Source organism: Trifolium pratense, linkage group LG1 (assembly GCF_020283565.1).
Source record: "Trifolium pratense cultivar HEN17-A07 linkage group LG1, ARS_RC_1.1, whole genome shotgun sequence".
NCBI lineage: Eukaryota > Viridiplantae > Streptophyta > Magnoliopsida > Fabales > Fabaceae > Trifolium > Trifolium pratense.
In genome coordinates, this window is record NC_060059.1 from 34,824,551 (window position 1) to 34,850,207 (window position 25,657).

Below are 25,657 nucleotides of genomic sequence, written 5' to 3' on the forward strand. Positions count from 1 at the left end.
AATTAGTTAAACTCGCAACGAGTAATAGTAGTAGTGAGCAAAGAGGTATAGTATTAGTGCTCCTAGATGTCTCTCTCTCTGATGTCTACTAGTCACTATGATGTCTTATAATGCTCTTAATTTACCTAAAAAGTAATAGTAGCAGTATTTATGTTATTGTTTTAAGAATAAACATTGTCTTCGATTTTTGTATATAATTTGGATGAGTGAAATATCAAGTTATGTGTGCGAATAAGGATCGATTATTTTGTTGATAGAGAGGAGGTCGCAAAGAAAATCTAAAAACCGGAAGTGTTAAAAACAATTTTGGTTAACAGTTTTCCCAAGCTCCAGCAAAGGCTCGACATCTACTACTAAGCCGATAACTCGATATCGGCATTATATTTCTTCAATCCAACCGTTGAATTCAAAGATCTTATTGAGTAGATCAACTCCACAAATTTTTATAAATATTCAAAATCGTTTGATACTTTTTCTGATAATTTCAATTGAACGTACAAGAAACTTTAGAAAAACCGTTGAATTTCAATAGTCTGAATACATAACTACATTTTTTGAATTTTTATAAAAATTTGTGGAGGTGATCTACTCAATGAGATCTTTGAATTCAACGATTGGATTGAAGAAATATAATGCTGATATCGAATTATTAAGCGGAGTAAGTCAATGGAGACTTACTCCTAAGTCAACGTATCCCTCCTCTAATTTATTCAGAAAAAGAGTAACATTAACTGGTTATTAATAAATAAGAAAATATTATAAGTAATTGTAACAAAGAGGTTGTTACAGTCACATCAATTAATTTTATAACTTTACATTTTTTTTTGTGTGTAAACTAAGTACTCTCTGCATGAACTATAGACACTATCTCGCAAACTCTTTGTAAGTATTCTAATGCTGTTGTATGTCCAAGTCAATAATCGAACTCAAGATTTTAATTAACCTAGAAGAGTGAGACAGGGGGCAGGTGGTTCAGGAGCAGGTTGTGAAGAGGGTGGGGGACGGGTCAGATACTTTTTTCTGGACCGATCCTTGGGTGGATGAGATTCCTTTGTGTCAGCGATTTGGGCGCCTGTTTGAGTTGGCAGAGACCAAATCGCGCACGGTGGCAGAGATGTTTGCTTTAGGGTGGGTGAGGGAGTGGAGGCGGCAGTTGAGGGCATGGGAGGAGGAGATGTTGGGGGAGTGTCAGTCTTTACTTCTTAACATTTTCTTGCAGGCTCATTCTACTGATAGGTGGCAGTGGCGCCCTGATCCTGCCACGGGTTACTCTGTTAGAGGCGCATATCAGCTTCTTACTTCTCATGTTTCGGTTACTATGGATGATGCGGATAACCTCATTTGGCATCCTCAGGTTCCTCTGAAGGTTTCCATCTTCGCGTGGCATTTATTGCGTGACAGGTTGCCCACAAAAGTAAACCTGGTTACTCGAGGTGTTTTATCTTCTACAGCTCATTCTTGCGTGTTTGGATGTGGAGAGGCTGAGTCAGCCTATCACTTATTTATCTCCTGCAGTAATGTCGGTTCTCTTTGGGATTTAGTGCGCTTGTGGATTGGTATTCCTTTGGTCGGTTTCACTACACTGCGCGACCATCTTGTTCAGTTTACTTCTTCAGCAGGTGGCTCCCGCGCGCGTCAATCTTTTTTACAGCTCATTTGGCTCACTTGTGTTTGGGTTGTATGGACGGAGCGAAACCATCGATTGTTCACAGGTTCAGCAGATACATCCTATATTTTGTTGGACAAGATCAAGCTTTTCTCTTTTAGGTGGTTGAAGTCGACGAGTGTTACGTTAGCTTATAACTACCATAGCCGGTGGTCTAGTCCTATGATTTGTTTGGGTTTTGTATGATTTATTTATGATTCTGGTTCTATGACTCTTTGTAAACTTTTGCGGTCTATCTCGACACGTCTTGTGCTGGGGAGGCTGTTGTGGTAATATATATCATTTTAGCTTTTTCAAAAAAAAAAAACCTAGAAGAGACTCATATTATCTCTTCTAAGCGTTCTTTGATCACTTTACATTTGGTATAAACAAAAATTATACTTTTTTTTTAAGGAAAAACAAAAAATTATTATAAAAGTTATTGTTCAAAAAAAAAATGAAGGAAAAATTATTATACTTTGTTGTTCTTATAAAAATGGGATTTTTAATTAAAACTATTATATCATACTTTACTTTATTAGTCTTTTATTTTTTATATCAACCAATCCATTAAATCTATATAAAAAAAACATTAAATCTATTCAATTTTTTTATTTATTTCTCGGATTTCTCTTTTCCCATGAATTTGGATCTCTCATGTTGTCTATCCTACAATAATTGCAACCGTTCGATCCCTCGAATTATTTCTCTGCATAGACCATTTTATTTTATTTTATTTTTTGGTAGTAATTTTATTTTAGTTTAATTATAGTTTTGGTCCCCTTATATTTTATTTTGGTTTAATAGTTTTGGTCCTCTTATTTTTACTATTTTGTAGAATTGATCCTTCAATTTTAAAATTTATCAATTTTGATCCCTCCAACTAGAGCTGTCAAAATGGGTTGGGCTATTGGGCCGGCCTATTAGGCCTATCGGGCCAGACCTTATCGGGCCAGACTTTAGCGGGCCGGGCCTTATCGGGCCAGACCTTATCGGGCCAGGCTTTTTCATGGGCCGTCATGGGCCGGCCCATGGGCTTCTGGGCCGGCCCCTTAAAAAATTTAAAAAATATTTTAAAAAACTCTATAATTTTTTTATTGTTATATTTTGATCCTATTTTTACGCATAAATTATATATAATCTTTTTTATTAGTTTTGTCGTTTTATTATTTTTTTTAAAACAAATTATCGTTTTATTGTTATTATTTGTGTTTTGTTCCTATCTATAATCTGTTTTATTCATATTTCTAAGCATATCATGTTTTTATTGTATTTATCTTATATTCTTTCTATATTTTTTTGTTGTGAAATTACAATGAAGGATATAAAACTTGGAATATAGTTAAAACTACTAAGGATAAATTAGTAACTTTGGTAGTAATTAATTTGATTATATTAGAAGTAGATATAAAATACTGAGATACGAGGTGGAAATCTATACCTATGTATAAAGAGGATACAAAAAAATTTGGTGTGAACTTTTCATAATAACAACAATACCCTTAATTTTTTTTTTGGGCAGCAAAAAACTTTTATTAACAAACTCACCATAACATAAGACGCGTCTTTTTTTTTAGCTGTAAAAATCTTTTATTAACAAACTCACCAAAACATAAGGCAAAATAGAAAATGTGGATCACACAAACTGACACTGGCCGCTAATAATAATAATAATAATAATAATAATATGACAAAAAACTTTTTGGAGTGAATATTCAGTTACTCTTTCACTTGGAAATGTTCTTGATCCAACATCAAAGTTGAACTTTTTGACATTTTGCTTTAAGAAACTTTACCCAAGTAATTATGAAAACAAGATTAAAAAAGTGAAGGATGGTTTGCTTGATCTCTTTGATGCATATAAACAAGACATGGTTCCAGCAAGCTCATCTTTAGCTAGTTCATCAAGAAACACTCATTCTCACTCAATTGACCAACCATTGAAGAATACATCGTTTATGAAGGTAAGGTTTATAAATTGTTTTAAATCCTTATGAAAGTACTTATTTCTACTATTGTAAGTCAGATACTTATTTCTACTATTGTAAGTCAGATAGTTAAAAGTTTAAATAATAGTAAATGTGTTAATTCTATAATTAAAGTCTAATTAGTAGTAAATGTATCAAATAAGTGTTGTGTTGGTGTCATTAATATGTTAATATGTTTCCCTTAGAAAAATCAAAATAAAAGTTACTATAAGTTAATTCTCATGTACCAAAAAAAAAGAAGAGTTAATTCTACTGTTGTATTTATTTCTACTGTTGTTGTTAAATAATTGTTGTGTTGCATTCTTAGTACTTCTTGCATTTTTTTTTCTTCATGAATGAAGCTTATTATATTCTATTTAAGTTTAATTTAAATATTTTTCGTATGTCTAATTCTAGGAATACCGTCAAGAAAAGATACAACATATCTCAAATGATGGTAAGTCTGAACTTGAAATATACTTGGATGAAAAGTGTCTTCTGGATGATGATGTGGATTTCTTCAATATTGGAAGTCAAATAGTATTCGATTTCCTCAACTTGCAATAATGGCGTGTGACATTTTAAGCATCCCAATCACAACGGTGGCTTCTGAATCTTCTTTTAGTATCGGAGGCCGTATCTTAAATAAGTATAGGAATTGCTTACTCCCAGAAACTGTGCAAGCTCTCATTTGTACACGTAATTGGTTGCATGATTTTAAGGAAATCGGACCTTCTGGTAAGTTTAATTAATAATCTTTTTGTTTTATTTGCAATTTGCTTTTTAGTTGTTGACTTATCAAGTTATCGTGTATTATGAATTGCAGATATACCAGAAGTCGAGGAGATATCATTGTATGAAAAATCAAGTGTTCAAGAAGAGACTAAGGCCGAGAAGTTATTTAATTTATAATTTACGTTATGCATTTTAAATTGTTAGGTTAAAAGTTTAGTTTGTGATGTAAGCTTGAAATTTATTAGCTTTGAGTGTGCACTTTGTGAATTTATTATCTCTTGACTTTTGCGTGGATATTTTGCATTATTTATTATCTCATAAAATCATGATACCCATTTTATTTTATGAATACTAATTTGTGTGTCATTCATACATTTTTTTAAAAAAATTCTGCTTTTGTCAAAAAAAAATGCTAAAAAATAAAATAAAATTAATGGGCCGGCCCATCGGGCCATGTAGGCTTTTGTTTATCGGGCCGGACATAACGGGTCGGGCCATAATGTTAACGGGCCGGGCCAGGCCAGGCCCTTTAAATGTTCGGGCCTCCCCGGGCCGGGCCGGGCCAGACCAGCCCGTCCCATTTGACAGCTCTACCTCCAACACATATTTCATCAATGTTGATATTATCTCATCATTAGATTATATGTCAGGTGTTAAAAAACCAAAACTGCAATTAAATAATCAGAGAGATCAGTCAGATGATCCAATCCAATGAGTGAGTGAAGTTTCCAAGTGATTGTCAAGTTTCTCAGTTCCAAATTCCAATCAAACTCACAATTTTACAACTTCCTTCACTTACCCACTCATTCACTTTGTGTTCTTTATTCTCTGTGTGTGTTTCAACACTATCAATTACCATAACCAACAACAACAAAAGTGAAAATTGAAAACCTTAAAAACAACATGGCAATATGGGTATTTGGTTATGGTTCTTTAATCTCAAAAGCTGGTTTTAACTACGATGAACGTCTTGTTGGTTTCATCAAAGGTTATCGACGTGTTTTTTACCAAGGTAACTACGATCATTCATTTTTCTTGCACTTTCTAATTCAACTGTTTAATAATCTCTATGGGTTTTTCTTTAATGGGGTTTTCAATTTTTAGGTTCTACTGATCATAGAGGAACCCCTGAGTTTCCTGGAAGAACTGTCACATTAGAGCCTGCTGAAGGAGAAATTTGTGTAAGTCAATCAGTTTTTATTTATTAATGATAATTGATTTATAGTTCAAATTCTCTCGGTGTCATTTCCTATGTGCAAATCAATGTTTTAAAATCCAATCCTGTCAAAAAAAAATGTTTTAAATTCCAAACTGGACATTGACCGGTGAGACCTCCGAGTCATGGTTAAACTACTTTAAACTGTTTGAATTGGGACAAAACGGCGATTGAACCATTCTTTTAACTGAACTGTAGTATATAGTGTTGGTTCATAGTTCAATCGGTTGAATTGTCTGGTTTGGTTTTGAAAATGTTTGTGCAAATGAGACTAGATTTGGTCTAGTGGTGAGGGGTTTGGGTAGTATGCTATAGGTCCTGGGTTCGATCCACAGCTTATTGTAAACCAAAAAAAAGAAATGATAACACTTAAGTTTTATTTTTATTTTTTTCTTGAAAAATTGTTGCACCTTAAAGATGATGTTGTGCAATATACTCCCTTTTTAATCTTTTGCGGAAAGGTTAGCTTAGATTGAGGGAAATGGATTGCTTCAAATCACGTAATCACATGTTGTGGATTTGGAACTTTGCAAAGTAAGAATACATGCAGTCAGATTAAGATCAAAAGGCTGAGATCGCACGACTACTTTGTTATCTTGACAGTAGGGAATCCGGATTGTGTTGGCTATTGAAAATTATGAATTGACTGTGAACATGTTGACGTGTATGTTTTGCTTACCATCTGTTGAAGATTTGTTAAGTTAATGTTATAGCTGCTTTGTTTATTATACCTGGCTGTATGGCATTTAATCTTTTGTTAACTCTTGCTTCCACAAATAACTTTGATCTCTTCACTTAGTTACATTGGCCTTCTTAGTGTTTCTTGTTTCATTGCTTTAATTATTCTGTGAATTTATCATGTAATATAGTAATTTGCAACTTTTTTATAAGTCAAATCATTTCGTATGCAATCGATATTTGAAATGGATACTTACTATGTTTTGCAAGAAGACAGTGGGGAGCTGCTTACAAGATCTCAAAGGAAGAAGATCAAGAAATTGCATTGACGGTAAGTTTTAAAATGTGTTTACATCAATATTTTGTTTGCTTCAACTGAAGTGGCCAAGGGTTCGAACTTTGGCTCTTCTTGTGTATGGAGAAACCTGATTCACCCAAAAAAGTTCAAACTTGTGTTTATGTATTCATTTTTCTCTAATGGCCAATACATGCCGAGTCAGATAGGGATCGATATGCAGTCCTGACAGGTCTGTAGGTGATCAGAAAATCTTACTGAACAACAATGTGTACCTCACACCGAGGCCCATTCTAGAAATAGAAACACTGATAAACAAATCTTTATTATGTGCAGACTTCGATGTAATCAATTTAAAAATAGAGGTTCAAGTCTCAGTTCAAACTTGAAATTGCTTCAATCAGTATTATACTTTCCCTAACACCTCACTACCAAGTACCAAGAGACTTTCTATGTCTCTATCTTTCTTATTTTCTTCATCATTCATCAAATGTCACTATATCAGTGCCTTACATTGTTATATCTGTATGTAATTACTGCACAGTATCTTGAAGTGAGGGAGAAACAATACGACCGAAAGGAATATGTGGATATTTTCACTGTAAGTGTCACATGCCAAGATATTTTAAACCTATGAGTTGCATCATTTTGTTCTGCTTTATAATAGCAGTAGTTATTCCACTAATGAAGGTTTGCATCGACTGAATCTTTTTTCAGGAGCTTAATGCTGCAACGCCAGCCGTTTCTGGGGCATTGGTGTAAGTGAATGTAACAACCTAGGAACTTTTTCGCTTTTTGCATGTTTTGATCATGGCTAACTCGATCTGTTTGGCCACTCTACAGATATATAGCATCGCCAGACAAGAAAGTCAATATAAATTATTTAGGTCCTGCATCTGTTGAAGATATTGCAAGGTATTTAACTATTCATCTTTCATTCAGAGTTATAACTATTTACTAGTCTCAATTTGTGGCATAAACTTAAACTTCACTTGATTATTCATAATTCATTATTATAATTGGTATGAAGATCTTGGCTTCAAGTGGCTTATGAATTAGTCTTTTAAGCATTACTACCTTTTTCCCTAATTATAAGCTCCTTTTGTCATTTTCATGTATATATGAAGAAAGCAGATATTGCATTAATGTATCCACTTTGTGTATGGAAGTTACTAAAATAATTTTACACAGTCATCCAATAGCAATCATGTATTCCAGCCAAATCACTTCAATACACTCTACTTTAATTATATGATATGGAGAAATGGTTGATTTCTATTGGATGTCAGTGTAAAATTAATTTACGCTGACAGAGCATAAGGAATATATTTAGTCTCAAGATGTAGTGTTCAAAAGGATTGGTTTTGCCATCCAAATAGGGTTAGCAGCGCAGCTTGTTGCCCACACACACACAGATATATATATATATCTGTGTGTGTGTGTGTGTGTGGGGAAAAAAACAATAATTGTACTAGTAATTTGAAATGAAGGTTATATGGACAATTTTTTTTCATAAAGAGAGCTTATATGTAGAGGCAGAGGTAGTATTGTTTAACATGCAGGATACTGAATCTAAAAGGCGGCGATTAGTTTGTTTTGAATCGTTAGTGTTATAATACATAGCTGAAGTTGAGTCACTCATTTCAAAGTCTAGGAATCAGATTACCTAGATAATGGATCATGCTGAAACATTGTGTCTACTTTTTATTCTTTATGCATATGGTTTATGTATTGTAACTGTGTTTTGCACGCCCTGTGAAAATTTAGACTCATTACTGAAGTTATTTACTTCTTTCTTTTCATAAAACAGGCAAATTGTTCAAGCTGAAGGCCCCTCAGGACCTAATAGAGAGTATCTATTCGTACTTGAAAACGCTCTCCTTCAAATTGGTTAGTATCTTTAACTAAAGTTTCAGAGATCATTTTAATATTATAATCTCTGAGTTTCTTTTGTGTTGATAACCTCTTAGGAAGCAAAGACGAGCATGTTATTGATCTTGCAAATGAAGTCAGGCGTATAATTTCAGAAGAGAACTGAATGATTCAAGTGTTATTAGCACCAGACATTCTGAGACTATTGAGCAAGCCCTATATTTATAATCCATTGGAAACTTCAATTCTTTCAAAAATGTTATCGGGAGATAATATTGAATATTGATCTTCTCATGTAATATCTTGTTTCTGCTTTAATGCAGCTGAGTAGAAGTGGAACCGACCATTGCAATAGTAGAACCAAACTACAATGCTTATTATATAAGTGATTATGTATAACTATAAGTTATTTTATAACAAACTGTTTTCATATAAGCTATAAACTATTTTCATAAGCAATCCTAGAGACCTCATGGTAATAAGCTAAAAACAATTTATAGACACACTCTTCTAAAGAGTCCCACAAATATTTATGTTAGTAGATAAGCTCAAATAAGTTGATCTAAGCATGCCCCCAACTGCTCACTTCTTTCTTCCTTTTCATCATTGGGAAAGCTAAGGGATAAAACTCTTCAACACACTGTTTTGCTCTTGTCATGTTGAAAAGCTTTCATTCCTCTCTCTACAAAAATCGTACCTAATCTATACTATGGCTCTATTCGGACATATAAACTAGCTTATAAGCTAAAAGCTCTGTTTGGTAACATTTTTTAAAAAAGAGCTTATAGCTTATTTTACTAGCTTATAGCTTATTTTTCAAACTCTATTTCAAATAGCTTATGAGTTTATAGCTTATCATTTTTTTCCAATATTACCCCTACTATCTTAGTTGAAAACAATTAAATATTAATTAAACATATATTTTTATGTCATTTCATACTTATAAGCTGATTCAACTACTAATTTTACCAAACATTATAAATTCAATTAGTTAGCTTATTCTCTATAAGGTCGTCTGCTATAAGCTAACTTATCAGTTATCCGCTATTTTTTACCGCACAAAGCCTACGTAGTTTTGATCAATCTTATAGTTATAATAATCCTCCTATCCACCCTTCTAAATTAAAATCCAAAAGTATTCAAGCTTGGTAATCATGTATGTTGCTTCTCTCTATCATATGCTTGGGTACACTTTTTTTAGTCACTATGTTGCTTGCTTGGTTGAACTTTGATTTCATGGCTCCAATCTTTGCCTAAAATAATACCTTCCTCGTTGAACAAAAAAAAAGGATAACTGACATATTCACCTGAATTAAATTCTAGCCATTAAGCTGGAAAAAAAATTTACATAAAAAGAAAAGAAATATTTTTTTTTTTGACTAATTATTATTTTTCATTTTTGTTTTTGAAACAAAATTAACAGCAATAATAAAAAGGATATAATATACTCCCTCCGGTCTCGAATATAAGAAACAAAACAAAAAAAATTGAAAGTCTCAAATATAAGCAAAAGTGTATTATAATCATTATGTTTTATGACATTATTCCAATTTCAACCAATCAATGCATTGTTTTACATTTTTCAAAGTATTTTTTCTCTTCAACCAATGCATTTAACTACTTTCTTAAAAAGTGTGTTTTTTTGAAAATTTGCTTATATATGAGACCGGAGGGAGTATCTGTCTGTCAACAAAATAAAATAAATCCTTAAAAAAATAAACAAAAATAATAAATAAAGTGGATATCCATATCCCACAAAAATTCACAACAACACGAAAACGACGACGACCCGTTTCCTCCAACAAACTCAAATCCAATTAGGGATTTCACAAATCAATTATATTCATTTACCCTAATTTCAATTTTCAATTCCTTTAATTCAATCAAATCATGCGAACTCACCACGCCGTAGAGGTTGCAAAAACGGTGCTCGAAGTCGCCGACGTCGCTTGGACCGCCGTCGAATGCGGCCACCATCTCCGTCACCATGATCACACCGTCACACCCAATGATAACGATAATTACCCTTCCGACCATGACTTAGAGTCTCTCCAATCGGAAAATCGACGCCTCAGGAATTTGCTTGATCAGAATCTTAAGCTTCTATATAATCTCTCCGAATCAAATTCATTCATCAACAATTGTCCTCCCGATGTATATTATTTTTGTTTGAATTTTTTCATAAGGCTATTAATTTTATTGTTTAATTAAATACTAATTTGTTCTTAAAAAATCTGTTTTTTATTTTTAGTTTAATTTTGAGCTGATAAATTATGGAAAAATATAGAAAATAAGAAACTATTTTGTGATTATTATTTTTGGAAATTGGGTGCTGTTAGACTAGTTACTTTGAAAAATAATTGTTAATCATGTTGTGCAATATTTTTTTATAAAGGAAATGTTATGCAATATTGAATGTTTTTTCACCTACAATTACTAAATAGGATGCTTTTTAATTCCAGAGGGTTGTTTTTTAGTTTTAGGAGCATTGTGTTTTTTATGTTACTTATGTAGCACTGACAATCTAGATTGAAGGTGTGTCTGGTGTCTGACATGTGTAAGTGTCCGACATCTATAGTCCAACAGTTATAGGACAATGAGTCATGTGTCATTATGTTCAATCTATTCTATTTTCTTAAGTTATAATTAGCAGTGTTTACATTTGATGTTTGTGTCGGTGCTTCTTAGAATGTTTGCAACTTATTATTATGGTTTCTATTTTCAACATTTATGTTTTGGTTGGCTATTTGGTTGTAGTTGCATGTGCGATTAGCTGCTACTGTGAGGTCTGATGAGTACTTGACTCGGCTCAAGTGTATACAGCAGGAAACTGCTAATGGAGGAAATCAATTTCCGTTTAAGGAGGCTACTGGTATTTTAGTTAAATTTCTCAGCTGTTGTTGATGACATGACATGCCTTGTGTGTGATGGATTATTTTGACGATGACAATTTGTTCTTGTGTTTTTTGTTGGCATTTGATAGAGGTTGATTATCAATCCGCTGATATTTTAATCAACGTGGACTCTCAAGAACCCAGTTGGTGGGTTTGGGTTGCTGATGAGACGGATCCTATTAATTATGAGGAATCCAGTGGAATTGATGATGAGAGTTATTTGATCATCAGCGAAGAACATGTGGTTGATGGAGTTGCCAACTTTATGGCACGATGCATTATGTCAAACCCAAAAGCCCTGGTATATACTCTCACTTATCGACACCTACACTAAAATTCATTTATTATAAACTTGATATGTTGTATCTTACATTGTTTTGCCTCATTATAATTGCAGAAGTTGTCACCAGAGGAACTACAACAAAGTAAGTTTTCGTGTCTGATTACTATTACATAGCATGAATTGTTACTGTATACGAAGTTCCTTTTAAACATGTTAGATGAGGCAAATACTATTTTATCTGTTAATCTTTCAATGTAATGAGTTTCACCCAAGGAATTTTTATAAATTATTCTTGTCTGGTTTAAATTAGGGAGGGGAATGCAAGTGTTCAAATTCTATCCTCACAGCAATTTCATCATTGCTGACCCACCTGGTCAAACTCACCTCTACATCAGAGAAATTATGCCCCATTAAGCTCCCATTTTCTACTTCTTCCATTTTTGCCACCACACACGACCCTTCTACATCCTTAATAGCATTCTTCTTCTTACTCAAGCCTTCACTATCTTCTTTTGCTCTCTCCAAAGCTGGGAAAAACAAGCCAAACGAATCATAAAAGAGTAAATTATTTTTGTTTTCCCTCCGTACCACTTGGAAAGAAAACAAAGAGAGAGGGTTGTTTCCCCTTTTGTCACCTCCTCTTAATCAAATAGAATGTCTAGGATTTTCCTTAACGGTATACTTTTCAACCAAACACTTCATTAATGAGTTTATATCAAAACTTCTGATTCATTGGGGGTTGGCAGTTTGGAACCACTGTCATACTTTCTATATCTGATGCTTGCTCTGTAGACTTACTAATTATTTTGTTCATTCAACCAACAATGTTTACATTGACGTGATTTTGAATGAAGTATACAACCATAAACTTTTGCTATTGTGATAAATTAAGAAACAAAATATTTCTATCTCATGTTTTAAATTTTCTGATGTCAGATCTATCAAAAGCTTTTGCTGGTACAAGCAAACTGGAAAGGGTTTTAGATATTTGGAATGCTGGAAAGTTGTTTTATGCGTTATCTACCTGGGGACTTGCTTTGGCAGGGTAAGTATCTCCCTCTATGAAACTGTTGTCATGCTTTCGAGTTGTTTTTCACTTAAATTAAAGTCGCTGTTTTTTAGCCTTAATTAAACTTCATTAAGATTAAGTGCTACCAAAATGTGTGTCCATATTTCCTGTTCTAATCTTTCAGTTTTTTTATATGTAATGTTTTTGTAACAGGCTGTACCAAAGCCGGTCATTGATAAAAGTTGCGGCCAAGGGTGTTCATTCGGGCGGTAAACTCGCTCTCAAGATGAGGGCTCTAAGGATGGCTGCTCCATGAACATGGCAAATGTATAATGCATGGAGCTTGTAGTGCCCTTGTTTGAAGAAAACCAATTTGTTAATTCATTCCTACAAGTTCTTGCTTTTGTATATAATTTGTAAATAACACTGTTCTTTGCTATTTGTTGCTACAAACCCTGCATTGGATTCCATGTTGCTACCTCGTTTGAAAATTGTATTGAATATTTAAGGAAATTAATGAATGATTTAATGCTCGTTTTAAGATTTCGACAAAAATCTATGTACTCATTAATGAATCAGTGGTTCCCAGCTGATTTACTTAGACAAAAGTTTATTAACAGAGATAAAGTTTCATTTAATAGATGTTTTACTACTTTTTTTAAGGGTACAAATGGTAAAACTTCATTAATTTTTTTTTTTTTTTATAACCAACGTTAATTGTTAGTATTACAATGTTATGTTAATTTTGTCTCCTTTGCTAGGACTTGAACCTTGGACCTCCTGCTTCTTAATCCTTAGCTCAACTAAAAATATAAAATTAGAAAGATCAAAGATTTAAAACGGTGGGATAAAAAAATTAGAAAGACTAAAGATTTAAAACGGAGTACTGGGGAGTAATAATTATTTTGTTCACTACATTTAAAAATGAGTGTTATCTAAGATTTTTATACATAAATTAAAAACTATAATGATGTAAAAAGACATCACATTTTCATCGAACTAATATTTTTAAGTGGATATATGTTAAATTATTTAAATATAAAAAAATTGCATTAAGCTACTAAGTTTGGTCTAGTGATTAAAAATTCGGATACTATGTTATAGGTCATCTCATTGTAAACCAAAAAAAAAAAAAAAATGCATTAAATAAACATGAGCAAATATTAATATTTTCCTTTTACTTGTTCCAAAAAAATAAAAACCCGTTAACTATTAGTGTAAATGTTTTTTTTACTTTCACTACCAGTTTAATCTGGTTCGGGAGTCAGTTCTTGCATCAAGTGATTTCAGCCCCTTTCGATCGTAGTTGTTGGGGATAGAACTGTGGTACTCTCTACCAAGTTTAGCATCAATCACCACTAAAACAACTAAATTGGTTAGTGTAAGTAAATGTTTTAGATGGTATAATTAGAAACAATACATTAAAAAAATTCTATAATATTATCCATTTTAAAATTGAGGGAAGATTTAGTAAAATAATAAATTTCAGGAATATCAATTATTTTTTAGGAAAATTTTAATCAATATTCCATTAGCACTAATTAAGAAAACAAATCTAATAAAAATATTTTAGAATTGTGTAACTAAATCTCTTAAAAATATAAAACAAAAAAAAACATTATATGTAATTCATTTATTTTTATTTTTTTAGTATATGTAATTGATTTTTTTAATATTCATAAAATATAATTTTTCAATCAATTTAGCTAAAATCACATGAGACCCTCAGTACCGATAGTTTTTTTTAACAGAATTTCACACATTAAGGGTTTTTCTGTTTTTGGTTTTTGACAAGACATATTTAAGGTAAGGATACTAGAATTGATTACTCCTAACTCCTAAGTAATGATGACTTGATGAGTACTAACATGTTTTTTTTAATAAAATAAATTTTGTCCTAACTAATTTCAGTTTTCCGTTACATTCCCAATATATACTACCAAAAACCCTAATTCCTCAATTCCTCAATTCCTCAAATTGAATCCAATTCTCTCATATACCATGAAGAACCCCATCGATCTCGGCACACCGAATCCCCAATCAGTAGGTAAACAACAACAACAGCTTCAAGGATCTTCTACGCCTGAAAAAACAAACAAGAAGAGAAAATCCCCTGCAAAATTCACTCCTAGAAAAAAAAGCTCTAAGGTAATTAATTATAATCACTATTATTGTGATGTGCTTGTTGTTATGCTGTTAATTACAGCTGCAATGTGGTGAATTGGAGTAATTCACTGTTGGATTGAACTTATGCCCTTTTTTTCTAGTATGCATTGATTTTTTAGTATAATTGAGGTATGTATTTGTAATGTATGTTTATTAGTATAATTGAGGTATCTATTTGTAATGTATGTTTATTATTACTATATGCAGAACAACACGCCGAAGAAAAACGCTTCGGTTAATGGAGTTAATGGGACTGCTTCACCTGATGTGGCTTGGAAAATTGATTTGCGGGGTGAGGCGAAATTGTCAGCTGAGGTTAGTTTTCAGTTCATCGGCGTTTTGGTTAATACGTCTGTTTATGAGATCTTACCGCATTGAATTTAAACCTTTGACTATGGGTTATGACTGTGAGTGTGTGCAACTTGGGTTTATTTGTGTTTTTGTTTTGTTTTGTTTTGTGTTGTATGATATGATATATCTCTTTTAATGAGATTTCTACCTCTATTTGGATCAGGAAAATTCACGGTTGTCTGCGGGACTACCATTACATCCGCTCTTTTTAACGTGTAAAGGGGAGAAGAAAAGTCGGGAGTCTGCTGATTCGGAATGCATTTTGTCTGATGCTAAGAAGAAGAATGGAAGAACTATTTGCCCTCCTATTCATGTATTTGAAGATAGTCAGGTATGGAGTTCTTTCTATGATTTAATGTGGCAGATTGATTTCAGATAAGATTAGGTGTTTAATGTCTATTCCGCATAAAGCACGTACCATTTTTTTTTGGGTTTTGTCTGTGTATAGAGGGAAGTAGGGAATGATTTACTTTAGAGGGTATAGTAAGGAATCTCATCTGTTGGTGATGAAATCAATTGACGTCATATTGTATCTACATGTACATGCATAAGAAACCCAGTTGAGATTCCATATTTTAGCCTTTAAAGTGAGAGCTCACTCACTTTATGTGTGTGAGTGTGTGTTTCCCTGCTCTCTGGGTTTTAAATTCTGCTATTTGATTTTTGTTTGAGTTAGCCATAAAATTTGCTAATGCAGGATGATACTTCATCAGTTGACTGGAGTGACTGGAAATTTTTAGGAAATACCACCGTTGTGGATTGTGGTCCAGAAAGTTCAAATTTATCTGTTATGGAGGGTTCTATTGAATCCTTAAATTTTGATAACTTTCTTAGTGGTGTAAAACCCTCAAGCACTTCAATTTCTCAGAATGCCTTGTCTTGTTCAGATAAACTATCTACACAATCAGAAAATATGATGGAAATGTCACCAGAAAACTCAACTGTGCTAGCTAATGAACAGGCAAAATGCACTTCAAAGCTGGAAGATGCCATAGTGGTATGTTATTTGTTGTATAATCTAATTAACACCTTCTGTTCTTAGTAACCTGCCCCCTGTGCACAACTGTATGGCAATGACTTGTTGCTGTTTCCAAAAACTATTTCCAGGACTTGGAGCTGGATGAAGTCAGTACTGTATCCAGGAGAGCATGCATTAACGGAAAATCAGATAAGGCTGACAGTAGCTTATGGATACACAAGTACAAGCCAACAAAAGCTTCAGAGGTGTGATCTTACTAGATAGAAAATTCTTTTTTAAAAAGTAAAAATTGAAGTTGCATGCTTTGAGTCTAAATGTTCATACTTCCTGAATCATACTTTTCTTGTTTCATGATATTTATTTAGGTATGCGGTAATGATGAATCCATGAATTTCTTGCGTGGCTGGTTAAATCTTTGGCGTGAAAGACGTTATCAAAACAGAAAGGATTCCTCTAACAAGGATCAAATTGACATGCCAAATGATGATGGTGATTATAACTGTCCTGATTGTGACTATGATTCAAAAGATGTTGACGAGGAGGGTTCCCTGAAGAATGTTCTTTTAATTACAGGACCAGTTGGGGTATGTGGAATTATATTGTCACAACCGTGACATACACTCGATGGATACATAACCATTTCAGAATTGAGTTCTTAAGGATCATTTGATTGAAATCTCAGTCTATTATAATGATAATACACAACAACTATCTTTGTTTTTCTTGGTATTTTGATTTTAATGAAATAAGTGAGTATATGAAGTCCAAACATTTCCATTTGTGCTTTCTAAAATTTTCTTGGCATGAATTAGTGTAACATAGTTGCACCTCTGTTCAAATACGTATAGTAGCTGTCAAGTAAAATTCTTTAAGTTTTGAATCTTGTTTAGCATGTTACTTGTATGGAATGATTTTCATGGCTGTTTTTTGGTATTTTGATCAAAGGTATGTGTATGTGTATCAAATTTAAACTGTCCCATGTGTGCATTTTAAAAGTTGCTTGTTATAGTTAAGTCAAACGTAGTTGTTGAGAATTCAGAGTTATAACTCTGCTCCCAGATTCAAATTTTCTGTGTATACACTTCTTGTTCATAACTTCATATTGGTTTCTGAATCATGAGTCTGTGATATTGCAGAGTGGCAAGTCTGCAGCTGTTTATGCTTGTGCCCGGGAGCAAGGGTTTGACGTTTTAGAGGTATCACTATTTATACATCTCTATTTTCAACTGATCCACTTGTATGTTTTAGAGGTGACTATGCTTCAGCTTGCGTGACTATTTCAACTGTCCTCGTATTCTTCCCTTAAGTCTGTAAAAGCTGATTTCTACTTAAACCACTTCAATTGTATTCAACATTGAGTGCAGAGAAAACTCTACAGTCCAAAGCGTGCTGAAAATGCTTTAGCACGCACCTATATCTCTTTTCCACCGGAATTCTGAACTTTGTGGAGTCATTTGTATCTAGATTCATATCAGTGGGGTTTTAGTGGTGGCAGGGGTATGAGTAGATTTAGAGTGGGTATTAGGGGATTTTGGTTTATGAGTGGAGGATTAGATATCAGTTTTTATTTTTTAGTTTTTGTGAGTGATGAATTAGTGTTGTGGGGTGAGCGGTTTTGGAGTAGAGTCTTCACTTATTGGATTTCAACAATATAGATAGAGTCTTGACTTACTTTCTCAACAACCCTGTTGTCTCCCTTTCTTAACAATATAGATAGAGTCTTGACTTACTGGCCTAATCTTTGATAGGAAGTATATTGAGAAAATGACATGGCATGCGTCTTGGCAGTCCTATATGAGCATCCTTTCTAAAAAAATATCTTTAAGTTGCTAAAAACAATTCCTTTCATTGTTTTTATGTATCTATAATTTCAATTATCAATTTAACCAAAAAAATTAAAGGTTATAAAGGTTATCTCTCATTTCAACAGCTCAATACATCAGACTCTCGAAATGGGGTTGCTGTCAAGCAGTATTTTGGAGATGCTCTTGGATCACATGGTGTCAAAAGGTTTGTTAATTTTCCTGTCAATGCTTACTAATAACTATTGCAAAAAAATATCTGTAGCTGAGTGTTTTTTTTCAGAACAGTACATTACTCGATAGTCTGATACCTGTGCTTTCACTTTCCTGCATTTTTTATTGGCTTATTTTGAATGCTGAATAAACGTTCCAAAAAAATTCTTGAGCAAGAAAATCATAAATAGCTATTACCCATTGTCATCCCTACATGCTGATGTAGAAACTCTATAGCATAAACACTGCTTTATGCTGGATAGCAAAAAGCTTTGTGTTAGTAGCTATTGTAAAATCACATTAATTTCTTTTTAAGTTGTATTTATCTCAGTAATTTGATATTTTTAGCGTCTGGTATGATGATTATCCAATTGAAGATAGAAAAACAAATTTTAGATCTTCAGAATTGTAAACAAACATGAGCTAAGCATTATTAAGTGTTTTTGGAGTCCATAGATGTTCTAACTCTCAAGCTCTAAGCTTTTAATGATGGCTGAGCTGGTTCTGGTATTCATTCTTCATTGTGAAAGAGTCCTTCCTTAATTCAATTCAGTTTTAATAAAATCAAGTTACTTGTTTTAAGAAGCACTTCTATTAAGCTACGGTGTAACGTATTTTATATGTTGTGTATCTCAGGTTAGTGGAACACACTGTGAGTTCACAGAAGAAAACTGTGAAACTGCTCCCAGCCCCGGCTTCACCTAATGTTAAAGCAGCTGATGAGAAGGATGATGATGTCATTGAAATGATAACCATATCTGATGATGGAGCGCATAGTCCTGGTGGAACATCTCAGAAGTTATATGACACAAATAATGCGCTTACATATGATTCTATGCAAACTTTAATTCTAGTTGAGGATGTGGACATCCTTTTTCCCGAAGATCGTGGATGTATTGCTGCCATACAACACATTGCTGAGACAGCAAAAGGACCAATTATACTGACCAGCAACAGTGAGATGGCTTGTTTCAGTATTACATTATTGCTCGACATATTGCTTTTATCAACGTGTTGATGTTAATTTGTTCAATTTTGTAAATTAGGTAAAAATGCTGGCCTGCCAATTAATTTGTGTAGACTACATGTTTCTTTCTCATTGCCATTGCCGGATGAGTTGCTTTGCCATTTGTTCACGGTATGTGCTTTAAGCTCTCCAACTTGTAAAAAAGACGGGAAAATGAAAAGATTGAAAGTGAAATTTAACTCTTCGGTGGATGACCTGCAGGTTTGTGTCGCAGAAGAAGTCAACATCAATCCTCTTTTATTAGAGAAGTTTATCCAGTCTTGTGATAGGGATATTCGTAAAGCCATTATGCATATTCAGTTCTGGTTCCAGAAGAAAAAACATGGCAAAGGTAACATAGCATCCCCTTTTAAGAGGAAGATATTGTTTAATTGATAATCATAGATTTATTTGATAATCATTCCGATAAATAGATCCAAATATATTCTGTTAGCTATATTCCTTATCTTCAAATTATTATGTGGTTTATGTTTGGAACTAGATTGCATATATGCATGTATATGACTTACAAGAAAACCACGATTCTTAAAATTTTGGATCATTACTGTGTTGCTTTTGACTGTTCTCTTACAATTCCCTTGTATCTTATTTCCATTGGAATGGCTTGGTAAAACTTCTGATTTCTTTCTTCTCTGTCCAGACAAGAAAGTGCAGACAGTATATGGCTCACTACCTTTTGATCTTGAGGCTGGTCATAAGATACTACCAAAGATAATACCCTGGAGTTTTCCCTCAGAGTTATCCGAACTAATCGAGAAGGAAGTTGCCAAGTCAATAACCATAACGGAAAACAACTCAAACTGGGAAGGGTTAGCTAATGAAGAGCTTTGCATAAATGACAAGCAAAATAACTTAGATGTGCAGTGTATGGAAACTGATTATTTAGAGCCCAAAGTAGAGGTCTCAAAGAGGATTGCACCTATTACAGACTGCGGTGAGTTTGAAAGTCAATATAGTGCTATCTCTGAGCTTTGTAATTGTTCTGGATCCTCAGTAACATCCTCTTGGCAAAACGACCAAAATAACCTTGTAGTGATGTCCTCGGATGCTATGAATAAGGATCCATATAGTAGACATTCTGTAGATGTTCATGACGAAGCTTACAAGAAACAATGCCTTGAAGGCAACCGTGAATCTTCCTTTGCATTTCTATTGAATCAAAGCTATGCCAGTATGTCATTTTGCGAGCTGCTGCGTTCTGGTTTGGAAAATTCAGAGGAGGAACAGTGTAAATATTTAGAAACAACGTATGATGCCTGCTTAAACAAAACACCTAAATCACTTGATATGTCTTGTTTTCCAGAATCAAGACTTGTTTCCGAGACTGCAATTCAAAATAGAATAGAAACAAAGTCTGGAGTAGTGTCATATGGTGACCATCTTGCTTGTCCGATAGATGCTTCTCTGGGTAATGAGATGACACCATTCTCTTTTGGTGTTTGTCAGCGCTTGGCCAAAGTGCCTCAAGATCGAGATTTGTTGGTGAATACTGAAATTCCCAAATCTTCTCCAAGAACAACAGCACATGATTTGATTGATGAGAACATGGAAATCCCAACTGTGTATAACACGTTGGATGAGTGCAGTCAAACTGATGTCAAGCTGAAGTCAAATTTTGTTGATTCTAGTCAATCTATGGAGATAGATTTGGTGCAAAGTTTTTGGACGAAACTTCGGGATTGTCGAACAGATTTAAAACAGCATGCTGCCTCAGAACAGATAGGTGCTATAGAGGTTGTTAAACTTGCTAGTGGACTAAGCAATCTAATTTCAGAAGCTGATTTGTTGTTTTGTAATCACCAGCAAAAACAATGTGTAAGTTTTGTGATAAAATATTTTTTCTTCAATTGTATTATATTCGTACTCCAGTTATGATAATACTGAACATGCAGGGTATTATGGAGCCTCCAACTTTCCTGTCTGATGAATCCACATTTAGTTGGTATGATGAACAAATGATGATGTCAAATGTTGCTGTACATGGATTTTGCTTTTATGCCAAGCATATAGTAGATGTCGGATCCAAATTGGGTTTTGCGAACAGGGTCGACATAACTTCAGAGATGTTGGCTTCTACTGCAAACATTATGGCTCTGGGGAAGTTATCAAGACAGGAACACACCAAACCCATGAGTAACTTTAGCAAAGAGCTTTTAGAGGTGAACAACCCAAGGAATGATAAGAAGAGGTATATATATAGCCGTGTCTTTCATTTTGGTAGTTCTCTACACCTGTTGGGCACTCTTATCCTTTTTTTTTGTCATTTTTAAAATCTTACTTTTCATTATTTCTTAATATCGGCTTCAATTTCGCAGCATGCAATATGAAGAAAGAAGAACATCTCTGTTCAACGTGATCAGATCCATTGTTCCTGCAAAATCATCAACAACGGCAATTAAAGGCATTGCATTTAGTGAATATCTTTCTTCACTGCGCCAAATTTCAATTTCAGAGGATTTCCGCATTTCACAAGGTGTTAAAAAGATGAGGAAAGGAAGGTAAATGTTTGTGAAGGAAATCAAGCTGTTTTCAGTCTTTCGAATTATTGAAAAAGTTAACTAGAAAAATTCTTAAATGATTTGCTTAATGTTTTAATGCAGGCGGAATGCTGAACATTATTTGAGCAGAGGTAAAATGGTGTTGTCTCCTGAAGATATATCATCGGTGTGTGAAGGTGACTTGTATAGAAAGATATCTTCACAGTATGCTGCTAACATGGAAAGCAACTGCACAGGATTAAACATTGTAGCTCATATTTAATTTAATAATAGGGCCATTCATTCTTGACATATATTAGTTGCATATACAAGAATCTGTGTCTTCATTGATGATTGGCATAGGACTAGGCTCATATAGTTATTTTCCCCAATGATTGTGGGTCGGCATTGTAAATTAAATAGAGCAGTGATAGGATTCGAATAAGATAGGATTTGAATAAGCGGAAATAGTAAAAACGATTCATTATTTGTACACTATCATTTTTAAATAATCTTATTTTCACTATAATTGTATATCAGCTGCCTTGTGTTTGTGTTTTAACATTCCTATCTTAGAGTATGTTGATTTGTTCGTCGAAAGGGAACTTCAAGTCTTTAATATTTTCTGGTTTGGCACTTCATTTTGAGAGTTTTAACAGCTGAATTGTTCCATGTAGGAATGTTCACAGTTTGTAATGATTTGGTTTGAAGTTGAAATTTCATTTTATTTCATGCACATATTATTCCCAAAACACGTTGGGAAAAAAATCATAGGTCGGATTTTACTTATCTCCCGATCAAACTACAAATTATCAAAGTGTTTTTACTCTTAGAAATAGATAATAAAAATAATTGTCAGGTTGAAAATGCAACTCAAAACAAATTTGATAATGAACTTGAAAAATAGATCAACCAATAGAAAATAGGTAGATCTCATGTGACGTTCATCATCGGTAGATACCTTTATTTTTCCATCATAGGCAAAGGTCGTTTGTCACTGTTGAGATAATAGAAGAAAAACCTTTAACGATGCATTTTCAACCCTAATTCGTCGTGAGTTAAAGCGTATGAATTGGCTAGTTCATACCAACACTTGCTGTGAAGGAAATAGATCAGTTGATTGGCCTTACTTTAAATTCTTTTGATATTTATGTTTTTGAGTTTTCGTATAAATCTTCATAAACTCTTATTTGATGACATTTGTGACGCCTACATACCTCAAAATATTCGTGTAATTTTTTAGTTTTTAGTTTTTTTCCTCGGGCTTTTGCCCTCTTTTGTAAATATATTAATATTTGATAATTATAAACAAAAAAATACAAGATAAATATTATCAATTAATAGTGATTAGACAAAAATATTTATCAATTATGTCTAAAATAACTGCAAGTATGTACGATGTAGTAAAAATTTATATTAAAATTATACTACTCCCTCCGTTTCAAAATGATAGAAAGATAGTTTTCAAGCATATTATCACATGTAATTTTACCTCAATCTAGGTAGATACAATGAATGAACATCAATCCTATGAATTATATATAATTTGCAATCTTGCACTGGGGAGTAATTTTGTAATGGGAAAAATTTCGCACTTTACAATATTCGGCCTATTATAATTTACTCTGTTAATTTTTTTTTTAATGTAAATTAAAATTAAATTATTTAGTGTAACATTAATCATTATTTCTATTTACCACATTATCATTCTACCATACAAAACTTTGCACCAATGCTGCACTGCAATCCATATCATTGATTAAGTACGCCCAGTACCTTAAACATTTCAAGTATATGATATGTCATCCCATGTGCTGTCATTCTCCAGAATTAACTTCTATACATTGATAGGTTCATTTCATTTATCGCAGAAATGTTAGATGTTATGGTGGAAACCGCACCATCGTGTTTTCTTTTTCAAAAACCTGTTTTATAGTAAAAGTTATCGATATTGCTTGAATTGTTGTAATATTTGACTTCACATTAGCGAACGTATCTATAACTTTAGTTATAATCAGGGCGGCTTATATTCATGTATTGAGTTTGCGGTTGTATCGGATCTCAAAATTTTAAGGCTATTTTGAAGGCTCAAAATTTTGAGGCCTCTAATAATAGTTATATATTTTTAATGTTCATAAAATATTAAATGTGTGTCCGTAAATTAATGGTGGCCTCTAATATTTTTGATTGCGAGGTCTTTAGTTCAAATTCCTACAATGTCTTTGATGAATAGTTCGCAAGTGTACGAATATCAAGAAGTAATAGTATTTATGAGTTATCGATCCACAGGGATTGTGTGATCAAACGAGTGTAACAGTGTCTAAATTCATTGTGTAAAAACATAACATAATTGGGGGTGTGTTTGGTGATCAAGTGGTAGAAACTTAGTGCTTAGCAATTAAGTAAAACAAGGTAGAATCATCGGGATCGTTTAGTCTATAGCTAGCATCATGCAATCTTCAAATGCGTAAACTCATACTCAAATGTCCACAACTAGATTGACAATTTGGTGAAATGCAATCTCTTGTCTAACAATCACTCTATTCGTTGTCGATGCTCCCCCTCTCGGGTGCTCAGCTATCTACAACGAATGAGATTAACGCGCGTCAATCGTTCGCTACACACTACGCCTCACATAATCTCTCGACCGGAGAACGCCCGCGTGCTAAATGAATTCAAATCAGACATTGAACCAATGCTCTCGCACGTGAATCAACTCAAGATCATTACGACGCTAATTAAGAACCATAAAGCATTAAGAACTGAATTCATTTAATAAACATATTGGAATGAGTATGAACTTACACCTTGAAGCTTACATTTCTGCTAATTACATTCTAAACTACCCTAGATTCTACCTCCAAGGAGTTTAGCTCCTCATCTTCATTTGAGCGCTTCCTTGCTTCATCATCACGGCTTGAATCTCCATGATCCGATGCGCCTGGAGCTCCCCAATGGAGTGTTGAATCGTGATCTTCAAGTACTGGATCAAGAGTATAGTCAAGAATTGCAGAAAAAGTCCAACCCAAACTCAGAAAAACAGATTTTGTTTTATAACATCGCGACCACGCCGCGCGCCAGATCCATTACGCCGCGCGTGGTCGCTCTTTCCACTACTACGCCGCGCGTGAAACTGTCCATGCCGCGCGTGACAGAGATCCTGGGTTTCATTCTTCAACTTGATGATCTGCTACGCCGCGCGTGATGACTTTCCACGCCGCGCGTAGTTCAACCCCTAAAAACAGCTCTCTGACTTGTGGATTACGCCGCGCGTGGCCTGTTCCACGCCGCGCGTGGCTGCACTCTGGATTTCAAAATCTTCTCAGGCACGACTACGCTGCGCGTGATGCTCCCACGCCCCCAGCGTAGTGTAATTTTCCAGAATCCTGCATAAAAACCTGTTTTCTTGCAATACAAGCAACAACGCATAAGTTTCAATTTCACTCAACTTTATTGATCAAAAGCAATTAAAAACTATCTAAAGTTGCTAAAATAAGGCTAGATTATAGAGTGTGACGATTTGTCATCACAACCCCAAACTTGAACCTTTCCTTGTCCTCAAGGAAACAACCTTTACCTCAAGCTTCCACGTCGGAATTTTGGCATTTTCCTTAAAACCACTCGAATCATACATACGTGAGAGTCACCTAATGATCCGTGATCCACCTGCAAACAATGCTCAATTGCACAAATTGCTCCCGCAAGGCATTTTCAATTAGTCCACACTTCCCAACCATGGTCCTTGAGAATTCATCACACTACTCACATACTCTCATACAAGGTAGTTCACTCAAATCGACACATCAATGCAAGTCAGCTTATAATTTTGCAAGTAATCTCAAAATTCGTCCGGTTCACTTTGTGCACACACATTAGAGGACTTTAAGGGTTATAACGTGGCTCGGCTAGGGTGGATGGTGACATTTTGGATAAGTAGTAGAAAAACTTGGAGTTAAATCACCCTATTAGTCAAAGAAAAACTCATAAACCGAAAACCCTCATTCTTTTGAAACATAGGGTACTAGAGAATACCTTCATATCAACACAA

At 33.9% G+C, this 25,657-nt stretch overlaps 4 protein-coding genes across 6 annotated transcripts; all 4 read left to right on the forward strand.

Moving 5' to 3' along the window:
* Positions 1–1,114: 1,114 nt before the first annotated feature.
* On the forward strand, positions 1,115–1,541 carry LOC123893051. Its single transcript, XM_045942974.1, has 2 exons — positions 1,115–1,366; positions 1,452–1,541. The coding sequence occupies exons 1-2, from the start codon at positions 1,115–1,117 to the stop codon at positions 1,539–1,541; spliced, it is 342 nt and encodes a 113-aa protein (XP_045798930.1).
* A 3,441-nt stretch (positions 1,542–4,982) lies between these two features.
* On the forward strand, positions 4,983–8,829 carry LOC123902103 (gamma-glutamylcyclotransferase 2-3). The gene is made up of 8 exons (XM_045951760.1): positions 4,983–5,359; positions 5,452–5,528; positions 6,519–6,572; positions 7,081–7,137; positions 7,254–7,294; positions 7,380–7,451; positions 8,347–8,426; positions 8,507–8,829. Exons 1-8 carry the CDS (start codon positions 5,251–5,253, stop codon positions 8,572–8,574), a joined length of 558 nt encoding a protein of 185 aa, XP_045807716.1. The 5' UTR covers positions 4,983–5,250; the 3' UTR covers positions 8,575–8,829.
* A 1,264-nt stretch (positions 8,830–10,093) lies between these two features.
* On the forward strand, positions 10,094–13,137 carry LOC123885238. The gene is made up of 6 exons (XM_045934514.1): positions 10,094–10,562; positions 11,166–11,280; positions 11,392–11,603; positions 11,700–11,727; positions 12,522–12,630; positions 12,808–13,137. Exons 1-6 carry the CDS (start codon positions 10,299–10,301, stop codon positions 12,908–12,910), a joined length of 831 nt encoding a protein of 276 aa, XP_045790470.1. The 5' UTR covers positions 10,094–10,298; the 3' UTR covers positions 12,911–13,137.
* Positions 13,138–14,324: 1,187 nt separating this feature from the next.
* On the forward strand, positions 14,325–22,148 carry LOC123921561. 3 transcript variants are annotated; one of them, XM_045974165.1, is made up of 15 exons: positions 14,325–14,742; positions 14,968–15,075; positions 15,275–15,442; positions 15,809–16,108; positions 16,219–16,335; positions 16,456–16,674; positions 17,227–17,286; positions 18,021–18,100; positions 18,742–19,061; positions 19,152–19,243; positions 19,334–19,463; positions 19,773–20,947; positions 21,025–21,320; positions 21,448–21,630; positions 21,733–22,148. In XM_045974165.1, the coding sequence occupies exons 1-15, from the start codon at positions 14,596–14,598 to the stop codon at positions 21,890–21,892; spliced, it is 3,555 nt and encodes a 1,184-aa protein (XP_045830121.1). In that variant the 5' UTR covers positions 14,325–14,595; the 3' UTR covers positions 21,893–22,148. The 3 variants fall into 3 exon arrangements, with proteins under 3 accessions (XP_045830121.1, XP_045830113.1, XP_045830127.1); XM_045974157.1 differs by having other exon boundaries at positions 14,395–14,742; positions 19,152–19,463; XM_045974171.1 differs by lacking the exons at positions 14,325–14,742; positions 14,968–15,075 and having other exon boundaries at positions 15,333–15,442; positions 15,999–16,108.
* Positions 22,149–25,657: the final 3,509 nt, after the last annotated feature.